Genomic DNA, 19,471 nt, shown 5'->3' on the forward strand with positions numbered 1-19,471 from the left:
CATGCACTGTGCGTACTCTACCTTCTTGCATGCAAAGGTAACCAACTGGCTCGCTGCCCTACTGCCCATGGCTTACAGTCCCTTACAGTTTCCTCCACTGCAAAGCTGGGGCAGAAATATCTCACCAAATGTATCAAGGAAAACTATTCTCATAGAAACCAAGGGGATTTGTGTTGTGTTTTATTCCTGGCGGGATGCATTTTTGTCCCAGTTTTGCAGCTGAGTCTTTAATACATAAGGGTCTATTTACCAAAGTCTCCCAGCGGTACATCTGGACCAAAACAGGGGCGAAAAACATCACCAGATTTACCAAAGGAAAGGAGTCCAGTGGAAAGTAACTGGATTTTTTTTTTCTTTGATACGGGTGCAATTATTTTGCCCTGGTTTAGCTCCAGTTTTGCAGAAGTAGCCCCCACGATGCTTATGTAGTTGTAGCTTCTCTCTAGAGGGCAGTAACTGCTAAACACTCCTAATCTTATTGTATTTCTATCCTACTCCAGTTAAACCACCTATTGTTCTTTTTTTACATCCCATCTATTCAGATATTCCGTATTGTAAATGATACAAGACAGATACATTGTTTTATCCCATACTAACATCTTATACACATGACTGCACTAATCAAACGTGGCATTTCAATAATGTGCAAATGACATTGATCATAAATAACGCCCAAAATGCAGCAGTCTGGTAGGTTTTAAATCTTAATAAAACAACAAAAAAAAAATCAAATGAAAAAAAGGAAGACGATGATGTATTTGCAGCTTATTCAAGATTGCCTGAAAATAAGTTTTTATTGGCTGTTTATATCATTCATGTACATTATTTACATCTGTTACTATACCATTGAAATTATTTACTGGGCACATATTCAATATATCACGGTCTCTGCTCAAGGTTTTCCACCATGTGTGTGAGTTTGCACTTTGAGGAATGTACATAGAAGTTGCATGACGCACTAAGCGCGTCACCTTTTTATCTTGTATTAGCGGTAACAAAATCAGCCAGGTCCAAGGTGGCGTAAACGTTTCTGGCAACAATTTGCAGAAAATAGAGCAATGCATCAAAACAAACTTCTGCGCGCACTTTCCTTACTGATACATCTCCCCCAACGACTCTAAGGTAGGAATTATTACTGGGGTGAGACAGTAAGGTTACTTGGGTCTCTAGCCTTCCAAAAAAAAAAATGTAAGACAATAGCAAGAGTCTGTTATGCTCAGTGCTGGATTATAGTGCAACGTGTTAATAATACTAGCACTGCCCACACATACCGTATACTGTACGCAAGCCAAGCGAATCGCAAGTTATTTCAGATGACCAGCCTGGAGTTGGTAGAATTTAATAGTTATAAAGTACAAGTTCTAAATTGTGAACTTTTAAGTAATACGATTCAGAGGGGAGTAACGGAATAAGCAATTTTTCTTGGACTCCCTAGGCGTTTTCCATCTGTGCAACAGGGTAGCACAAAGGTTGAGGGAGATTGAGAGACTGGACATACATACATGTACAGACACTTGTGAAATATACATATATTGGATTGAACAATATGACAAACTTTAGCTTCAAAGTTTAGTGTCTATGGTCTTTCCTGGTCTGTCCAAAGCCTGCTTTCTTTTATCTACTGCATTAAGGACCTTCTTTCTTGGTCCAAGTTGTATGTTGATGCTCTGTAAGTCTTCATTGGAACAGAGCAAAAGTGCATCCAAATCCATTTTTTCCCTCGTAAGTGGAAGAAATAACTCTGTTAACCCATGTGCTGCCAGGAAGACCTGAAGAGGGGAAGTTTCACCTTCATCATCCCATTCAATTTCATCTTCATTCCAATCTACATTGTATTCATGTTCAGCATCTAATTCACTACCATTGTCCATCTCACTGTCTATAAACAACTCACTGGGTACTTTGAAACCTATATCATCTCGAACCGTGGTTATTTCTTCAAAATCAGCGGTAACACCCGCAGCTAAATTCCTCCTGAAGACAATATTCCCAAGGCCAGGACGATTGAAGATGGAGTCCTTTTCCTTCGTTTCATTGTCTCCTTCCTTGAGGTCATCTTCATCATTCTCATTGAAGACATCCATGGCTTTAGTACGATTAGCACTGCTGCTCTCGTCTTTGGCAAACATCACATTGCTCCCGGTTTCTCGATCTAGTGTGTTTTTATCTTTCCGTTTTAATTTCAACTTAAATGTGTCCTTCAGTCCCTTGGATAAAGTGCCAAGTGCAGATGGAGCAGATAAGCCAGCACCAGCAGAGCCTGATAGAGTTCCATTGGAAGAATTCACTGTCCCAAACTGGTTTTTGCTGTAGTTTTTGGTCATCTGACTCTGATGTCTGTCTTGAAGCTTCTCACATTCCTTGATGTTCCTCGCTGCATCTTTGTCAGCTTGCTCCTTCAGTCTAGCTACCTTTTTAGGATTCATGCTTGTTTGTTTGTTGGCTGCTCCATCCAGAATTTGGACACACTCTGTGCGTTCTTTAATGGCGGCCACATCCAGTGGGGTACGGTGTTTGTTATCCAAGGCAAATATGTTGGCTCCAAAGTTGACCAGGAATGACACACAGTTAGCGTGTCCATTCACAGCAGCATGATGGAGAGGTGTATTTCCCCAGATGTCACATTTATCTCGACCACCTCTGAAAGACAAATCATTACACAGTTTAAAATATGGGACAAACTGGCATATAGGGATATACCATGCAGATCTTCGACGATTCAGTATTGTTATAATAATAATACAATTTAATCCTTGAATTCTACAAATTCATCCACGGAGTGTATTCCTAATAATAATTTTAAAAATCCGCAAAACCCGAAATCGCCCTTTTAGAGATTGATGCGCAGAAATCCGAGGACCAAAGGAACTGGCCCATCCGCTGCGAATTCGCCCATCTCTACTCTGCCCAGGACATACTTGTACATGAGAGGTAACTCTCAATGCATTACTTCCTGTTAAAGCATTGTATAACTACGTTGCCACAATTTACCGTCAGCATGGCAGATCAAACCTTCTCTACAAAGGCGAACATGGGGGGGAGCACGGGTTGTTCCTATGACTCAAAGAACCCCCCGTATGACCTATTTCCTATGACTCAAAGAACCCCCCGTAGGACCTATCCTGGATAGGTCCTACGGGGGGTTCTTTGAGTCATAGGAAGAGACTTTGGAAGCAGCTGCAAACCTTATTGATTATAAGGTCGTTACGTTTTATTATATATTTATTGTCTTATTACATTTCATCCAGAGGGAGCGCCCGGGCACTTTTTCTTTGCTACAAACCTTCTCTACACCAGGATAAACTGATCAACCGGAAAAAAAATCAACACTTGGTCAGACTTCTTTAAATATAGTGTGTCCCAAAGACTTTATCAATCTAGTTTTGGTGTTGGGTGTAAAATTACTTACCCAGGTTGGAACTGGTATTCACAATGCACTGTCACATCTAATCCAGGGGTGCGCAAACTATTTGTCCTGCCGCCCCCCCAGCCTACTCTACTGCTCGCGCCCCCCTTCAACTTGTATCAAGCGTAAAATGACCCTGCAGGGTCATGTGACATCATGTCACGTGACTCCCCCGGCATAAATTGCCGCCGCGTTGTCATGGTGACGCGTCACACCAAGCCGTCTGACTCAAGGTAAGTGAGTTACAGAGGCCACGCGCGGTCACCCCAGCATTGCATTAAAATGCCTTAGGGAAGAGTGAGGGGCCTTACGGAATAGTGCGGGGCCTCTGTAACCGCCGTGCGCCCCACCCCCCAAAAAAAATCTCGTGCCCCCCAGTTTGCACACCCCTGATCTAATCCATTCCTTCTCTCTAATATGCTTAAGATAATAATGTATTTGTATTGAAGCAACGTGTTGATTACATTGCCACACGAGTGACAAGCCCTCCACCAGCGCCAAGAGTCACGTCATCGACCGTATTATTTTAAGACGGTATTAATTCGTGATTTGACCTGTTAAAAGAAAGAGCCATTGTCTGTGCATATGGAGGCAACGTGAATAAAGTTTTCCATTCTGCAGACCACGAAATGCTGCCGCATCGAAAATGTTGGACCATCTGGTATTATGTCTAAATAAATGCTAAATAACCTTTTTTTTATCATTTTGTGTGTGCCCTACATTTATATTGGTTGTGATGTAATACGTATGTATATCTTTATTTATATAGCGCCACTTATGTACATAGCGCGTCACAGCAGAAATACACGTGACATAATAATATAACATATAGGGGGAATAAGTGCTTCAGACATAAAAGTAACGTTAGGTAAAGGAGTCCCTGCCCCGAAGAGCTTACAATCTAAGTGGTAAGTAGGAAGAACGTACAGAGACAGTAGGAGGGTGTTCTGGTAAGTGCGTCTGCAGGGGGCCAAGGTCGATGTACAGTATGAGGTGTAAAGTATCACCCAGCGGAGATACCTTTTTGCTTCGTTAAAGAGGTGTGTTTTAAGATGGGTCTTAAAGGTATTTTTATGGGGGTGCTACTCGGGTATTGAGGGGAAGGGCATTCCAAAGGTGTGGGGCAGTCAGTTAGAAAGGTTTAAGACGGGAGAGGGCTTTAGATACAAAAGGGGTAGAGAGAAGACATCCTTGAGCAGAACGTAAGAGTCGGGATGGCGTATAGCGAGAAATTAGGGCTTAAATGTAAGGAGGAGCAGGGGAGTGTATAGCCTTAAAAAGCGAGGAATTTGATAGGAAGTCAGGAGAGGGATTTCAGCAGGAGAGACGCTGAGACAGAGAAGGAGAGAAGTGATTCTAGCATCTGCGTTTAGGATACATTGAAGGGGAGACAGGTGAGAGACAGGAAGGACGGACAGCAGAAGGTTACAATAGTCGAGGCGGGAGAGAATGAGGGTCTGCATTAGAGTTTTAGCAGTAGAGCGACAGATGAAAGGGCATATCTCTGCAATGTTACGGAGGAAAAACGACAGGTTTTAGCTACATTGTGAATATGAGAGGAGAATATGAGTGAGGAGTAAAATGTGACACCTAGGCAGCAGACTGAAAAGGGTTAATAACAGGTTTATTCAGCCATAGAACATTAGACAAATTAGCCAATTCTCTTTTTTTTCTGCCTCAAGGCAAAATAATAGGACACATTTGTTATCCGGTGCTAAAGGACATTAATATTACACTTGCAAAGGCAGATCTTACAAGAGACCTTTAGGTAAAATAAATAATTTCCCTTTGAGAACCGTGCCCTTAAAACAGTGTTAAAATAACATCATGGTTTGCAGTAATAGAGTCAAAGCAAAGAAATGTCACGTTATGTGCGGTACCTGTAAATCCCCTTGTAGTTTTAGTATCCTGATGACCTTTTGGGATATTTAGGATGGGATTAAATTGGAAAGTGCCCTGGTTATAGCAGTGAGCATGAAGACAAAGAAAAAGCAAGCACCGTTGCTCAGGAAAAACAAAAAAATGTATAAATAAGTCAAGGAGAGCTTTGACCCTAAAAAAAGTTATTTAATGGACCCAGCAAACAAATACAGCTGCATTATGGGGTACAAGGGACCCCCACCAACGCGTTTCGAGCGTGAGCGCTTTATCAAGGTGTCTATTGAGTATACTCACCAGTCTGCTTTAATACCCCTTGAAAACGTGCTGTCGTCCATTCGCAGTTCACTTCCTGAAACTCCTCCGGAGTGACGCATGCGTAGTGACGTCAGCACGTTTTTTACAAATTACACAACTTTATTGACAAAAGCAATGAAAAAGTTAAAAACGTTATACCAATGAAAAAAGTACATAAGAACACTAGATACCACATTCAGTACTAGAGAAACACACAAAAACAGATACAAAGTTAAAAAGAAATCTCATAAAACAATGAAAATCTCTAATAAAAGTAAAGGAATTATCTAACAAGTGGATGGACAATTTTCATGTTGGTATGTGTAAACTTGAATCTCTTTATGTTCAATTTTTTATAATAATCATCTTCAAGAATATCCACTTAACTAGAAAAGAATTGTATAATCAGCTTTATACTAGGGAGATGAAAACTGAATCCAATGATTCAGTATACCAATTGAATGTAAATATTAATATTTATATGCATATTTATGATAATAAATGATTAATCATTTCTTAAGCTTTTTTAAGCTTTTTTAATGGAAGTTGAGAGAAAGTCCCTTAAGCGAAACAATTAATTCAAAGAGATACATAATATAAAATGTTTAAGTGTCGACAATAATTGTAAATACAGAGATGTAAAGATGTACTTTTAGGAATGGGGAATTCAGATAGAATAGAACATTATAATAATATCTATAAGTCCTGATCATGAACAATAACCCCAGTTTTGTAGCTATAGTTCTGAATAATACCTTAAATTATCCTTCCATAAATATATAGAGAGAGTCAGGGGATCCATTTAATTTCTAAACATTGGTTCTGAGCATTACATTTAAACATCAATATGCTTGTTAACAATTAGCACAGATATGGTGCCAGATCCCAATCAGAGTTAAGGCTATCAGGTATTCTGGTTTTCAAAGCGAAAATCCAATACAATTCTCTTTTGTCCAAGGATTCCATCCTGTTGCCCCCTCTGACTGGAACTGGCACCTGCTCTATGCCCATATATGAAAACGTATCAATGCTTCCCAATGTACAGTTAGTAAAGTGTTGGGCCACTGGTTATAGCAGTGAGGAATGTAGAAAAGCAGTCACTGCACAGTGTAAGAAACACACCCCGTACACCCCACTGCTCTGTCACTGCATTACAAATGTCATAAACAATTCATTTCCGTGTCCTACCCATGATTACGAGATATTAGGTCACAGTATAACGGAGTTGATTTATGGGACTCAATTACTGTTACAGGAGGTATTCCTACGCACAGTGTGTGTTACTTAGTGCCTGCAGCTAAAATGCAATGATCCTTGTCACACATTTGCAGGTGGGGAATGCCGCAGTTCTGTTCAGCACTGATAGTCACTGTTGGAAACTTACATCTTGAGCTGAGTTTGATTCTAATTTCTCATCCATGTTAATATCGGCAGGGAATGCATCACACGCATGTTCATTCGCTTTACACTGTGTACACCTTGTGGTTAACTCGTTGCTCCCCTTTGCAGTAAATAAAAACAATCACTTGTGAGCACATTCAGACATCTGCAGCCCTGCCTTTCCCTATTCTCTCTTAGCAGACAGTGCTTCCACTGCAGCCAGGGATTCTGGGAAATGACATGCAAATGAGCACACCGTGTCAACTTTTGCTTCTTATCCATTTTAGTTAGGAACATTTATTGCAAATTTCCGCTCAACAGCGAAAAGCTCAATAACCCCACAGAGTATAAAATGTATTCGGTACCATGTTGCGCTACTTGGGAGCTAATACATGGGGAAATAATGCAGCAAAAAAAACCCAACTATTTCTGATAGTGGGTTGAGTCATTCAGCAGGTCGTAGAAAATCACCCTGGTGTCTATCTTTAACAGGCTACAGAGAAAACGGTTTTATATCCAATTGTCTCTAAAACAGAAAAATGATTTCGCATAGAGGTGAGACCAGGACAAAAAGGAAAAATACATGTAAATCCCCCCCCCCCCTTTCCTGGCTATATAGGACTGTCCATTAAAAGGCTGTATTTTTATTTTAACCCTTTTCCTGCCAAAGGGGCAAAGCAATGTGCTGCTGGTCTCTGGTAGCTAAAGGGTCATAGTTGAGAAGAAGGAAAATGGTTAAATGGTTGCAATGGTTACCAACTTTTCAACCAAGCAGATAGATAACTTTCTGATGATAGAGGATGTCCATGGAGAACCAGCATCGGGTCGGGCTGGACACAGTGGTAATGAACACCTAGCTCACGGTCGCCTGGATTCACTAAGCTTGGGGCCCTTGGGTTCCCCAGACATCCCTAAGGGGTTCCCTGCAATTTCCCAAATACAGAAGAATGTCTCAGACGCGCTATTAGAGAGGGTTGGGGTTCCTTACAATGCATCTGATCTCAGACGCGCTATTAGAGAGGGTTGGGGTTCCTTACTATGCATCTGATCCCAGAGTACCACAAAAATTTAAGAAAGTTTCATGATATATATGCGCTTTAAAAACAGAGTGTGTTTTGTTAAAATAAATAAATATTTATGTGTGCATATATATATATAAAAAAGAAAAGAGAGGAGAGAGCGCACGCCCATAGCGTATAAAAGTATATTTAATGAGGGGGAGGGGGGAGGGAGGGGTAAAAAACGCACTTACAAGAAGTACAATAAAATCAAGCATATGTGATAATAATCACCACCATCCGGTCTAACTGCAAGCTCTTGGGGCAGTCCCAGGCTCCGTTGGTGAAGGAGCAGCGTCTCAGCAGATTCCAGGACTGATGTAGGTCATCCGGTCAAATTGCAGACTTTGGGGGCATTCCCAGGCTCCGTTTGGCAAATATGCAGCGTACCAGCAGTTTACCAGGGCTGGTGTGCGTCGCCTCTCTCCCTGCCGCAACTATGAGCAACTCATAATCATAGGAAATATAAACTAAGCGCTCACAGGTACTTTTAAAGAAATAAAGTGATGTATTTAGTCTATTAGCATTTCAGTCCAATTATCTTGAGAAAGGTGCTGTAATTGGACCAAAACGTTGATTGACTAAGTTATTATTATTTTTTTTCAAAGACTCTCTCTTTCTGTTTTTAGAGTACGTATATATAACATTAAACCTTCTAAAATAAAGGGTATGGAAGCTTTATCCCGCACTAACTGCCATCAATGGGATTTAACACGGGATCGAGCTTCAGCACCACTTACCGGAACTTGCCGAATCCTAGCGATAGTCTCTTGAAACCACATACAATATTCCACCCGATGCCTACAAATTCGGGGCCTTCAGCAACTCTAATGGCTGGTAAGACATCTGTATCTACTTACCCCCTCTGACACACAAGCTCAAGGACTTCCAGGTGTCCATGGTAAGCTGCCAAAAGAGTGGGAGTCATTCCATCCCCATCTGTGGTGTTAAGGTCTTTTTTGGTGGCTTCTTTCAATATGTCGTCATAGCCATCAACAGCGGCCTGGTGGTACCTGGTGGACATTTTCCTCGTCTGCCTGACCTAAAAGTGTGAGACCTTGCGCGTCCTGAGGCTGCTCTGGAAATATATTACTAAACCACCAGCATAAACATGGTTAGTTAATTATTGCAGGCTGAAATGTCATGTTCAGTGCAGAAGGATTGGGTACAAAGTCCCTGTAAATTGCTTTAAACAGGGGAGTGGACCTTAGCAACTGCAGGACATGTACAGCAATAAGAGACAAGCCTTTCATTGAATCATCTGCTTTAAGATAAGGGAATGGTTTCAAAGTCCTCCATTCCCTGAGATTAGCAAGTACACTGATCCATGTAACTGTTATATTTCTTGTCTGCTAAAAGCTTCTAATTATCAGGAGTTCTTGCAAGAAAAATATACATATACAGTATAATAACTATTTAATATAGTACTTTTCTCCCAGTGGGACTCAAAGCACTTTACAAAATGCAGCATTATACATAGAATTCTACAAGAACAGTTCCTGCCTAAATGAGTTTACAATCTACAGTTTGGTTTCTGAGGCACAGGGCAATAAAGGGACTTGCCCAAGAAGAGCTGACATAGGAATTTTCATATGCTGTACTGGAGTAGATTTTGGACCCATTCATTTAAAAGCACTTCATCTCTTTTCCTGCATCGGTAACTAGTTCTCACTAGTAATAATCAAGTTGTTCCATTAAAAAAAAGTTTTTTTTTTTTTTTACACGATGAGAACTGGGGTTTCTGGGGAAGCTAAACGGTGTTAATTTCAGCACCATGGACAGTGTAGCCACCTGTATTCTGCTTGGACATTTAAAAGGTCGTCCAATCAGAAGCCGCAACGGATGGCATTGTGGCTTCCAATTGGCCTGTAGGACCATTTTGATTGGTGCCGATTTTGCGCACCAGAGGACCCCGAGTTTCCAATGCAGTTAAAGAAAAGTTAGAAGAAACAGTTGTATAGGTGGGGCTGCTTCTTATGGCTTCAAAAGTGGGTGTAGGGATTCTGGCTTTATCTATTGGAAACAATATTGCAGAGAAAAACTTTGGCGTTCTGATTCCTTACGTAAGCAAAGAAGGGTGGGGAGCTATGTTGGTCTTTCTTCCATGTAGTAGCAAAGGAGGGAGAGGAGGGGGTATGATACCTTTTATTGGACCAACAAGTAGTTGAAATGTTACAAGCTTTCCCACCTCCCAGGGTCCTTCATCAGGTAGACCCTGACCATGGGAGGTTGGAAAGCTTGTAACATACAGTATCCACTACTTGGTGGGCCAATAAAAGGTATCATACTCCTTACTCCCTCTCCTCCATTGAGTCCTCTTGAACATTTATATAAGATAAAATCTTTCCCACCTGCCAAAAGATGTATTAAAGATACTTGTTTTGACATTTTGTGTCTCTTTCAACGGGTACACTGGATTTTAATAAACTCATGAGATATCCTGATATATTTTGATATAGAAAATGTGCCAGATCTGTTTTTTTATTTGCTCACGTCATCTACATTTTTTCTGTTTCCTTGCTCGTGAGTTTAATTATGTTTTGGACTGCAGACGTTTGGATACCATTAGATAATTACCATGGCACGGATGTTCGGATAAGCAGACTCCCAAACTGCCTTATTGCCTTTAGAGCCATGTCTCAAAAGAGTTGCTGTCATTACCGATCATGTTTTAATGATGCCAGAACTGCTGTCTGGATTGAAGGATTTAATTAGAGCTTGTAATTAAAATTGAGATAAAAGACAGTTTTTGAGTTCCATTAATAATACATTTAATTTAAAGTATAAGGAGGCTTTAGCAAATTAATTTATTGGCAGAGCGCTACACTTTGGCTTCTCTCTGTGTGCTTGGATTTGCTTCAGGTTTCCGCGTAGCAGCATGTGGTCAGTACATCTCATTCTGTGCTTATCGAGCCTGTTGAAATGAGGCTAAGAATGTCACTTCTAATAGGCACTTCTAATATGTTGCATTATTTTTCTTTACGGTTTTTCCATATACATATCTGCAGCCTTTAACTCCCCCTACTGCACAATAATCAATTACTCTGACTGTCCTGTCAGTTATATTAATGCAGCAATACTACTTTCCTCCTTTTTTTTCCGTATTATTTTTATATGTAAAGAATGTGACAATGTATAATTCTACATTCGTAGCTATAGCCCGGGGGCGGCTCTCCCCCCCTGCCGGCACATTGCGGGGCACAGAGGGGAATCCCTTCCTCTGTAGGTGGCCAGTTTCAATCAATCCTACAGTCAGTGTAACTCAGCAACTACAATGTATCCTTATATTACTAAGGTAACATTGTCTATTGTTGCAGTTTGCAGCTCAAACTGCTGGGAATATTGGCAACAAATGATCACACACAGGAAAGTGTTGCAAAGATCTTGCACTGCTAGGGAGGTGGGATAAAACCTGCTACAGACATCAAAGGATGCTCAGTGTATTAAAACGCATAAAAAATGGAATTTAGAGTTGAATAAAAAAAAATTGTGCAATAAGTATTATCTAATACTACAGAACTGATATATTTAAAAAAAAAATCAAAAAACACATAGGATATTGCATGGATTGCTTCTTTAATGTCCCCTCTGAAACTTATTTAACCAGTCAACATTGTATGTAACATTTCTTCTTCATAATGTAGCAGTACAACTTATGTGGTGCTTGCAATTTGTAGGTTTTTGGGGATTTAAAATAAATAATTAAATAAAATCGGCAGCGCTTTGCTCCCTAGGAAGGAACGATTTTGCTTCCAAATAATTTAACACATATATTAATTACAGAAAGAAAAACAAAGAAGGAAAATAATTCAGACCCAGAAACCCATTGCTATAAAGAAGGCATCAGAATCTGGAAAATAATATAAACCTATGGGGGATAATTGCCATCGTTTCAGTTATTGATTAGAATGGGCAGTTTGTATGTACAGCCTATAGATTCCCCCCCCCCCCCTGCATTGTATTTGAAGGCTCAGCCAGCTTGAAAACCTATAACAGGGGTTTGACAAAGAGGTACATGTACATATTATTTAATCAAAACGTGAAATTGCAACGTGTAATGATACAAAACTCAACAAAGATGTCGCTACGATGACGTCACTGGGTTGCTCTGCAGTTTCTGGTATAATTGTAGCCTAAAGCTAAATGAGAATTGCGATTTTTTTTTTACCCCACCTAAGAGCTGCTTACCACTTACATTTATTTCAAACATTTTTATTGTTTTCTGACAGGGGTACATTCACATCACATGGTTGTTTATAGACAGTAAACTTAATTAACATATACATTTAAAAGTGAACAACCCGAAGCATCTCAAGGTTGATTGATCGAGAAGAGGCGATCTGCCCCTAGTATTTTGTAACCTCCTATGCATTTAGATTCTACTATGTAGATCCCGTCCGGGAGAATTAACAGTTTTAGGAGGATCTTAGATCCAACCCCTTATATTAGTACTGTAAAGGATAGGCAGAGAGAGAGAGGGGGAGAAGAGAGAAGAACAGAAGAAGAGGGGGGAGAGGGGATAGGAACGGGGAGAGCTAAGGGAAGGGGTGTAGTTATCCTCCCCTCCACCTTGTCAAAAGACCCTGAGTAGACATGAACTCCCCCTTAGAGGGGTTAGTGGTCTAATGCAGAGTCCAACTGAAGCATCCATATCTCATTTTTAATCTCTTTAATTATAAGGCCACTGTGCCCAAACTTTCTCATATTGTACTATGGGCCTCATGCAGTAAGCGACGATTATGTGAAATCGGCAAGCTTATCGATTAGTCATGTTATTGGCGTTTTTCCCTCTCCGTATGCAGTAAGTGCCGAATACATTCAAAATCAACCAGAAAACAAATCCGCCCACTCTCACGATGATGAGCCGATCACACACAGGTGTATCGGCGTGCGTGGCGGGGTGCTGTTAGGTTGCACAATCACAAATCTTGCTGAATCAGGCGAAACAAGCATGTTTTTGATTGCGCGCCATATTTAAAGGCAACGTGTACTGCTAATCATTCTCTGTGTTGTTGGGAGTGAGAGAGAGAGAGAGACGCACAGAGCTGGACGATTGAAGATTTGCATATTGACTGAGAGACTTGTTGTGTATTGGGTGAGCTTTGTCCTTTGTTGTTTTGTTTACATCTTTGTCTTGTTTTATATGTGGAAGTGGGTCGTGTGATTGCCTGTACATTTCTTGTCTGTTTTTTGTGAGTGCTGGAAGTATGCCCGCAAAGCGTGGGAAGAGTGATGCTGGTGGGAGTGGGAGTGCTACTCGTGGGAGTACGCGTCGGAGTGAACGTACTGTTCAGGGGAGTGATGTTGCTGGTGCACCGAGTGGTGTTGCTGGGAGTGGGAGTGCTGTTGCTGGGAGTGGGAGTGCTGTTGCTGGGAGTGGGAGTGCTGTTGCTAGGAGTGGGAGTGCTGGTGCTAGGAGTGTGAGTGCTGGTGCCAGGAGTGGGAGTGCTGGTGCTGGGAGTGCTGCTGGTGGCGCAGTTGCTGATGGGGTGTCTGGTGGTGGCGTGCTTGCTGGTGGCCAGCTTTTGGAGGCTCTTCCATTGGAAGAAGGAGAGTCCAGTCAGCACCAGCCAAGCTCTGACCCTAAACCTGCTCGGAAAAAACGTGTGGAGAAGCCACGTAATCCTCGCTTCAATGACCAGGAAAATAGGGCTCTTGTCACTGGCATTCTGGAGCACTATGACAGTCTCTATGGACATTTAGTAGGTAAGTGTAACTTTACATTTATTATTCAAATACATGTGATCCTAGGTCATCTGAGTTTTGTTCATATGCAAATATGGGTACACAATATCTTTCTATGTTCATTAGTGTGGAAACACAGCTTTTTATCATGCCTTACAAGGACAAATAAACACAGGCGGTCAATTTGCCAGAACTGCATACAATATGAATGCAACCTTGCTTACATGTATAGGTTTAGTAGTGAATGCTCATGTGCTGCACATATTACACATAAAACAGCATGTTTGCTATCTCTTGGAACAGCTAGCAGTGTAGGAAACTGGTGCTTATATTATTATTAATTTACCTCATATCTTTTATATGTTTTTCAAGGGCGGACAAGTGCAGCAAGCAAAAAAGAAATGTGGGACACAATAGTCATTGGTGTCAATGCCTGTGGGAATAGTGTCAGGGACAAGTATCATTGTCGGAAAAGATTTGATGATATTAGGTCCAAATTGAAAAAGAAAATACAAGACCAACGCGTGCATGCTACTGGCACTGGAGGTGGGCCCACACCACAACGTCTCATATTGACTCCATTGGAGGAGCTGCTTCGGCCAAAATTACTTACCGTCGTCGTGGAAGGCTTGGCTGGTGACCGTGACATTGGAATTTATCCGTCACAATTTCCAGCAGGTGATAAATATTACTGTACTAGGCGTGTCGTTGCTTACAGTTATTTTGCATATTTACACTGCTTTTTATACTGTCTTCACAATATAAGCATACCTGCATCTATATATGTATATGTCTGATTCTGTATATATATATCTCAAAATAGACATATATGTAGTAGTCCTACTAAAAGCAGTAACTAATATAGCACGTGCCATTGCGTGCTCATTTACATGTGAATTCCCAAAATGCATAGCTGCAGTGGAAGCAATTGATGGTGGGCGAAGATGGGGAACAACAGGGTAGTACACATGTGTAACACATGTTCATGAGAAATTATTAGTAGCTACAGGTACAGAACAGAAATATGTATCATATTATTGTGTATTTTATTGATTTTACTCCGACAAACATGACATTACTGCCTATTTTAAGCATGCATCAAAGAAATTGCATGTAACGGCCTACAAACATCACTGGCACTAACACATCTATAGTTGCTTATGAAAAGGTCCATTTTTGCTTTATGTCATATACAGACAGCATAATGAGGCACACGTATCATATGTTATGTCATTGTTTTCATAACTTAAACACTGCAGATGACTACTTAGCTCATCTACCATTGTGTTAAAGCAGCTGCAATTAATATCTCATCACAGCATACACTTCAACAGAGGGGGTGGGGTTCAGCACACACACTAATTACAGCCTCATTTCACGGTCAACTTAGTTCACACCATTTGCACCTGTTTCAAGTCATTGAAAGGTGTGGCTGATTAGGCTTTTTGGGGAAGGGAATACCTTTCTTACAACCTGAATAGCACAACTGAAGTTAATCACACTCATTTGAAAGCTTAACTCTAGCTACTAAATGCCCCAACAACTCATTACTTATCAAAGCGTACGTCACACATTAGTTCACTCATATCTATAGTTGAACTACTATGAAAGACACATTATCACACACTGCATGTGTTGTCTTGTTGAGTCACAGCCACATTCAGGTGTGCCACATCTTCGATTAATGTACCACACATATCCTCTACCAAAAACAACACTTTTTGCAATATGACCACCTTCATGATAACCATTGTGAATGGTCATCTCATGATAGTTATGTACATTATGATACTGATATCACTACACAACATATGATTTTTATGTACTCATTTAATCTATTTATCCTCACGCATTACTGCAGCAACATAGTATGTTGTATGTTAGGGAACTCAAAAATTCTAAGTACACAGGCATGTACAGTGTTATTACAACTATTTATGTTCACTTTCACACACATTTTCGGTTAAGGAACTGATGTTGTTAGTTAATCATAAATACAGAACATACAATAAGTGTTTGTTCAATATTTACACATGTAAATGTAAAACTTATGTTATTGTTATATATAGTTGCCCCTGGAGGACATGTGTCACCTGAGATGGAACAAGTGTCTTCACCTGGGTCAGCCAGCTCAACACTACTAGAAGGTGAGTGTATCATTTGCTGGCCATATAATATGTGCTCTTCTATATGTTATGTTGTCATGTGCATTATTTGTTTTGCACATCTTCTTTAAATAGGATTACTTAGTGTCAGTGAAAATTAAGTGTAAGGCAACATGTATTGTGTTAGTGATGTTAATTATCATGTAGGACTTCTGAGTTTAGAGCAACTTTTCATTCATTCATATTTCATACTGAGTCCAAACATTATTCGTAAGTCAAGGTAGTTTTTAATGAGGTTATAAAACGTATGCTAACATGTTAGGTGTTACTTAGGACACAGTACAATTACATAGTAACACAGCATACATTAACATGCCATTTAATAATGTGTACATTTCTTTTTAGAACATCATGGTGATGAGGATGATGAGTATGATGAGGATGACGCCACAGAAGAGACTGAAATACAATCATGTGACCATGAAGAGGTGCCAATAGAAACTGTTGTACCGCCAAATCGTCCATCAACTTCCACATATGATGCAATTGTAGCTTCAGAGGGAAAAATAGTGGACGCAGAAAATCGTCGCCATTCAGACATGATGACAGTGCTGGAAAGGATGATTGGACTGCAGGAAGAAACAGTATCACAATTGGCACATCTCCACAGAGTCTTCATTGAAGTGCCTAAACAGTTGCAAAAAATCAACACCTCATTCGAAGCATTAGTTGTTCAGCAAACACAAGCTAATTACTGGAGAATGACTAATGTACCACAATTCAACACCTCCCAGCCAGGATCTGTTCATGCAGGTCAGTTTTCACCACATTCATCTGATATTCATTCACCAGGCCCAAATGTTACCGGTCAAGTAGCAGACATTGCTGTGCAGGTTCCTGATGACATCCTACCGCTGCCATCTGTACAAATTCAGCAGCAGACACCTACAAAGGAGGCGACAAAAACAAAACAAGACACACATGAAACAGACCAACCATCACTTGTGCAGTGTCTACCAACTTGCTCACATGTGTCACTGGGCACAAGCCCTGTCCGTGAACAGTCACTACCCAAAAGCCCTGTAGGTGAGTCGCTGCCCAAAAGCCCTGTAGGTGAATCGCTGCCCAAAAGCCCTGTAGGTGAGTCGCTGCCCAAAAGCCCTGTAGGTGAGTCACTGGCCACAAGCCCTGTAGGTGAGTCACTGGCCACAAGCCCCGTAGGTGAACAGTCACTGGCCACAAGCCCTGCCCGTGAAGTGCCAGAGGCCACTCAAAGTGGCTCTGTTGTGCCTAAAGTTGGTGGCAAAAGAAAAAGGAAAATTCAAGAGACAACAAGCAGGCCTGTTACTCGCTCGCAAAAGGAACAAAAAAAATAAATGTTATAATTCAGAAAATATGTCTTTGGCCTTGTTTTGTTGACTTCAGATTATCTAATTACTATTGTATGTATGCTGAAGACTGTGTTGTTTCCAAACTTTCAACTATGTTCTTGTACACGTGAAGTTTTGGAAATGTTAACACTCATAATTAATTGTGTTATAAATATTTATGTTGTAATCGTCTGTTCAGTAATGGTCCACCAGGAGCCAGTTGCTAAGTTTAGAGAAGCTGCCATTGACTTTGCAGCAAAACATTGCATTTGGGTGTGTTAATTGATGTAAGAATTGCATATGCATATTAGTCACATGCAATTATTAAAACACCTAAGTAAGTGCAAACATCTTTCTTGTACGTGTACAGCAGGATTATGTGTAAATTATTACTTACCTTTGCCTTGCTTGGCCATTGTAATTTTGTCCTTTAATCAGTTGTGTGTTCGTTTCTATAACATCTCAGAATGTATAATAATATATATATACACACACACACACACACACACACACACACACACACTGAGTGAGTGTGAGTGTGAGTGTGTGAGTGTGTGAGTGTGTGAGTGTGTATATATATATGTATATATATATATATATATATATATATATATATATATATATATATATATATATATATATATATATATATATAGTACTATATAAACTGGTATACACAAACTAATACACTTCATGCTTCCTTGTGAAAACACTATTTTAATAATACAGGCCTAATGTTTGAGAAATATCCTAAGTATGAGACTCTAACAGTATTGTGCTTAAACAAATGTTTATTACTTAATTCAATCATGTTTCTCACCATTTAAATAGGTTTCATACAAGGTATACTTAATGCCATCAATGTTGTGTGTACTCCTGCAATATAAAAAAAAAAAAAATATTATATATAAATATATATATATTTTTATAAGAGATATATTTATATATATATATATATATATATATATATATATATATATATATATATACACACGTATTTAAACTCATGCAGACAGGGAGTTAACCAGACTTTCACATACACACAGAAATGTAAGCGGGGAAAAAACATTTATTTTTGCAGGTGTGTTTTTACTGATATGCCTGGCTAAGAAATATTTTCACACACTGGTCTTTGTTAGTTTTCAAAAAAACACTATGTGAACGCATTCACAGTCTAGGGATGTTTTTCACAAACGAGATAAAAGAAGGAGAAATGTTTCTCCCACAGTCCCATATCACGAACCACAACTGTTAACCCAATTAGACAAACAAATCCAATTGGCGTTTGAAATAAGGAGTCAAAGTAGTTACTTTTGTTGACCTTGACAAGGAAAAACAGGAGTTTGTTAGCCATTCAGCACATTCATTTTGATGAGCAAATAACACAGACCTGCACACAGCTTTTGTGCTACTCAGACATGGCTGATGAATTCGTTAACAATATTAATCCCCTTTTAGGGTATAAGTACATGATCTGTGAAGCCATCTTGAACAGTCGCGGACAGAAAGCAAGCACACGCCAAATCGATGATTTCATTCGAGCAAAATATCCTTATTACCAAGACCGTAAGCATGCACGGAATTTTAATTCCTCAATAAGATTCACTTTATCAAGTAATGACTTTTTTGAACGTGACCAGGATAAGCTACAACACACCTATGGTTTCTGGAAGATTGCCCCGGAAAAACAATTTATCCTGAAAGACGGCACTTATATTGTCGTGAAAGGCATATTTATTCCTAATGGCAATAGCAATGTATCCGCTACTACTGATCCGTTTGAATCGATACGTGCTGCAATATCTGCAGCCTCCATTCCTGAAACCCACATTGTACAAGAACAAAAGTACTATGATTATGTACCAAGCCTTTCAGCTGAAAATGCATTGGAATGGGAACCGGAAGAAATGAACCTACCTCCCGACCAATTATTTGAAGAAAGCAGTGGCGATTCCTATGAGCGCATCCTGGAGGAGATATGTGCCATACTGGATTCAGCGGTTGGGTTAAGCGTGGATGAAAATGCCTTGCATTTCTGGAGCGACCAGTTGCAGCCAGGCGAAGAGTTAATTCTAGAAGAATGGTAAATATAACAATCGTTATGCGTTGACTCTGCGTTTAAATTTTTTTTTTTTTTGTAACCACCATTTTCACTTTCAATGCGTGGATACAGCGTAACATTGCAGACTGCATAACATGTAGCGATCACAAACAAATTGTTTCCTAATACAATATAGTAGGACCTGAAAGAGTAGTACACATTGCTGACGGAATAAATATACGTACTTTCCT

At 40.0% G+C, this 19,471-nt stretch overlaps 2 protein-coding genes across 2 annotated transcripts; one reads left to right on the plus strand and one right to left on the minus strand.

Moving 5' to 3' along the window:
* Positions 1 to 755: 755 nt before the first annotated feature.
* ANKS4B (ankyrin repeat and sterile alpha motif domain containing 4B) lies at positions 756 to 9,105 on the minus strand. Its single transcript, XM_075565986.1, has 2 exons — positions 8,880 to 9,105; positions 756 to 2,640 (listed from the first exon to the last, which is right to left on the minus strand). The coding sequence occupies exons 1-2, from the start codon at positions 9,041 to 9,043 to the stop codon at positions 1,563 to 1,565; spliced, it is 1,242 nt and encodes a 413-aa protein (XP_075422101.1). The 5' UTR covers positions 9,044 to 9,105; the 3' UTR covers positions 756 to 1,562.
* A 6,674-nt stretch (positions 9,106 to 15,779) lies between these two features.
* Positions 15,780 to 17,185, plus strand: LOC142462873 (uncharacterized). The gene is made up of 2 exons (XM_075565088.1): positions 15,780 to 15,851; positions 16,215 to 17,185. The coding sequence occupies exons 1-2, from the start codon at positions 15,803 to 15,805 to the stop codon at positions 17,183 to 17,185; spliced, it is 1,020 nt and encodes a 339-aa protein (XP_075421203.1). The 5' UTR covers positions 15,780 to 15,802.
* The last annotated feature ends 2,286 nt before the right edge of the window (positions 17,186 to 19,471 follow it).

Source organism: Ascaphus truei, chromosome 11, assembly GCF_040206685.1.
Source record: "Ascaphus truei isolate aAscTru1 chromosome 11, aAscTru1.hap1, whole genome shotgun sequence".
In the NCBI taxonomy this organism is placed as follows: Eukaryota; Metazoa; Chordata; class Amphibia; order Anura; family Ascaphidae; genus Ascaphus; species Ascaphus truei.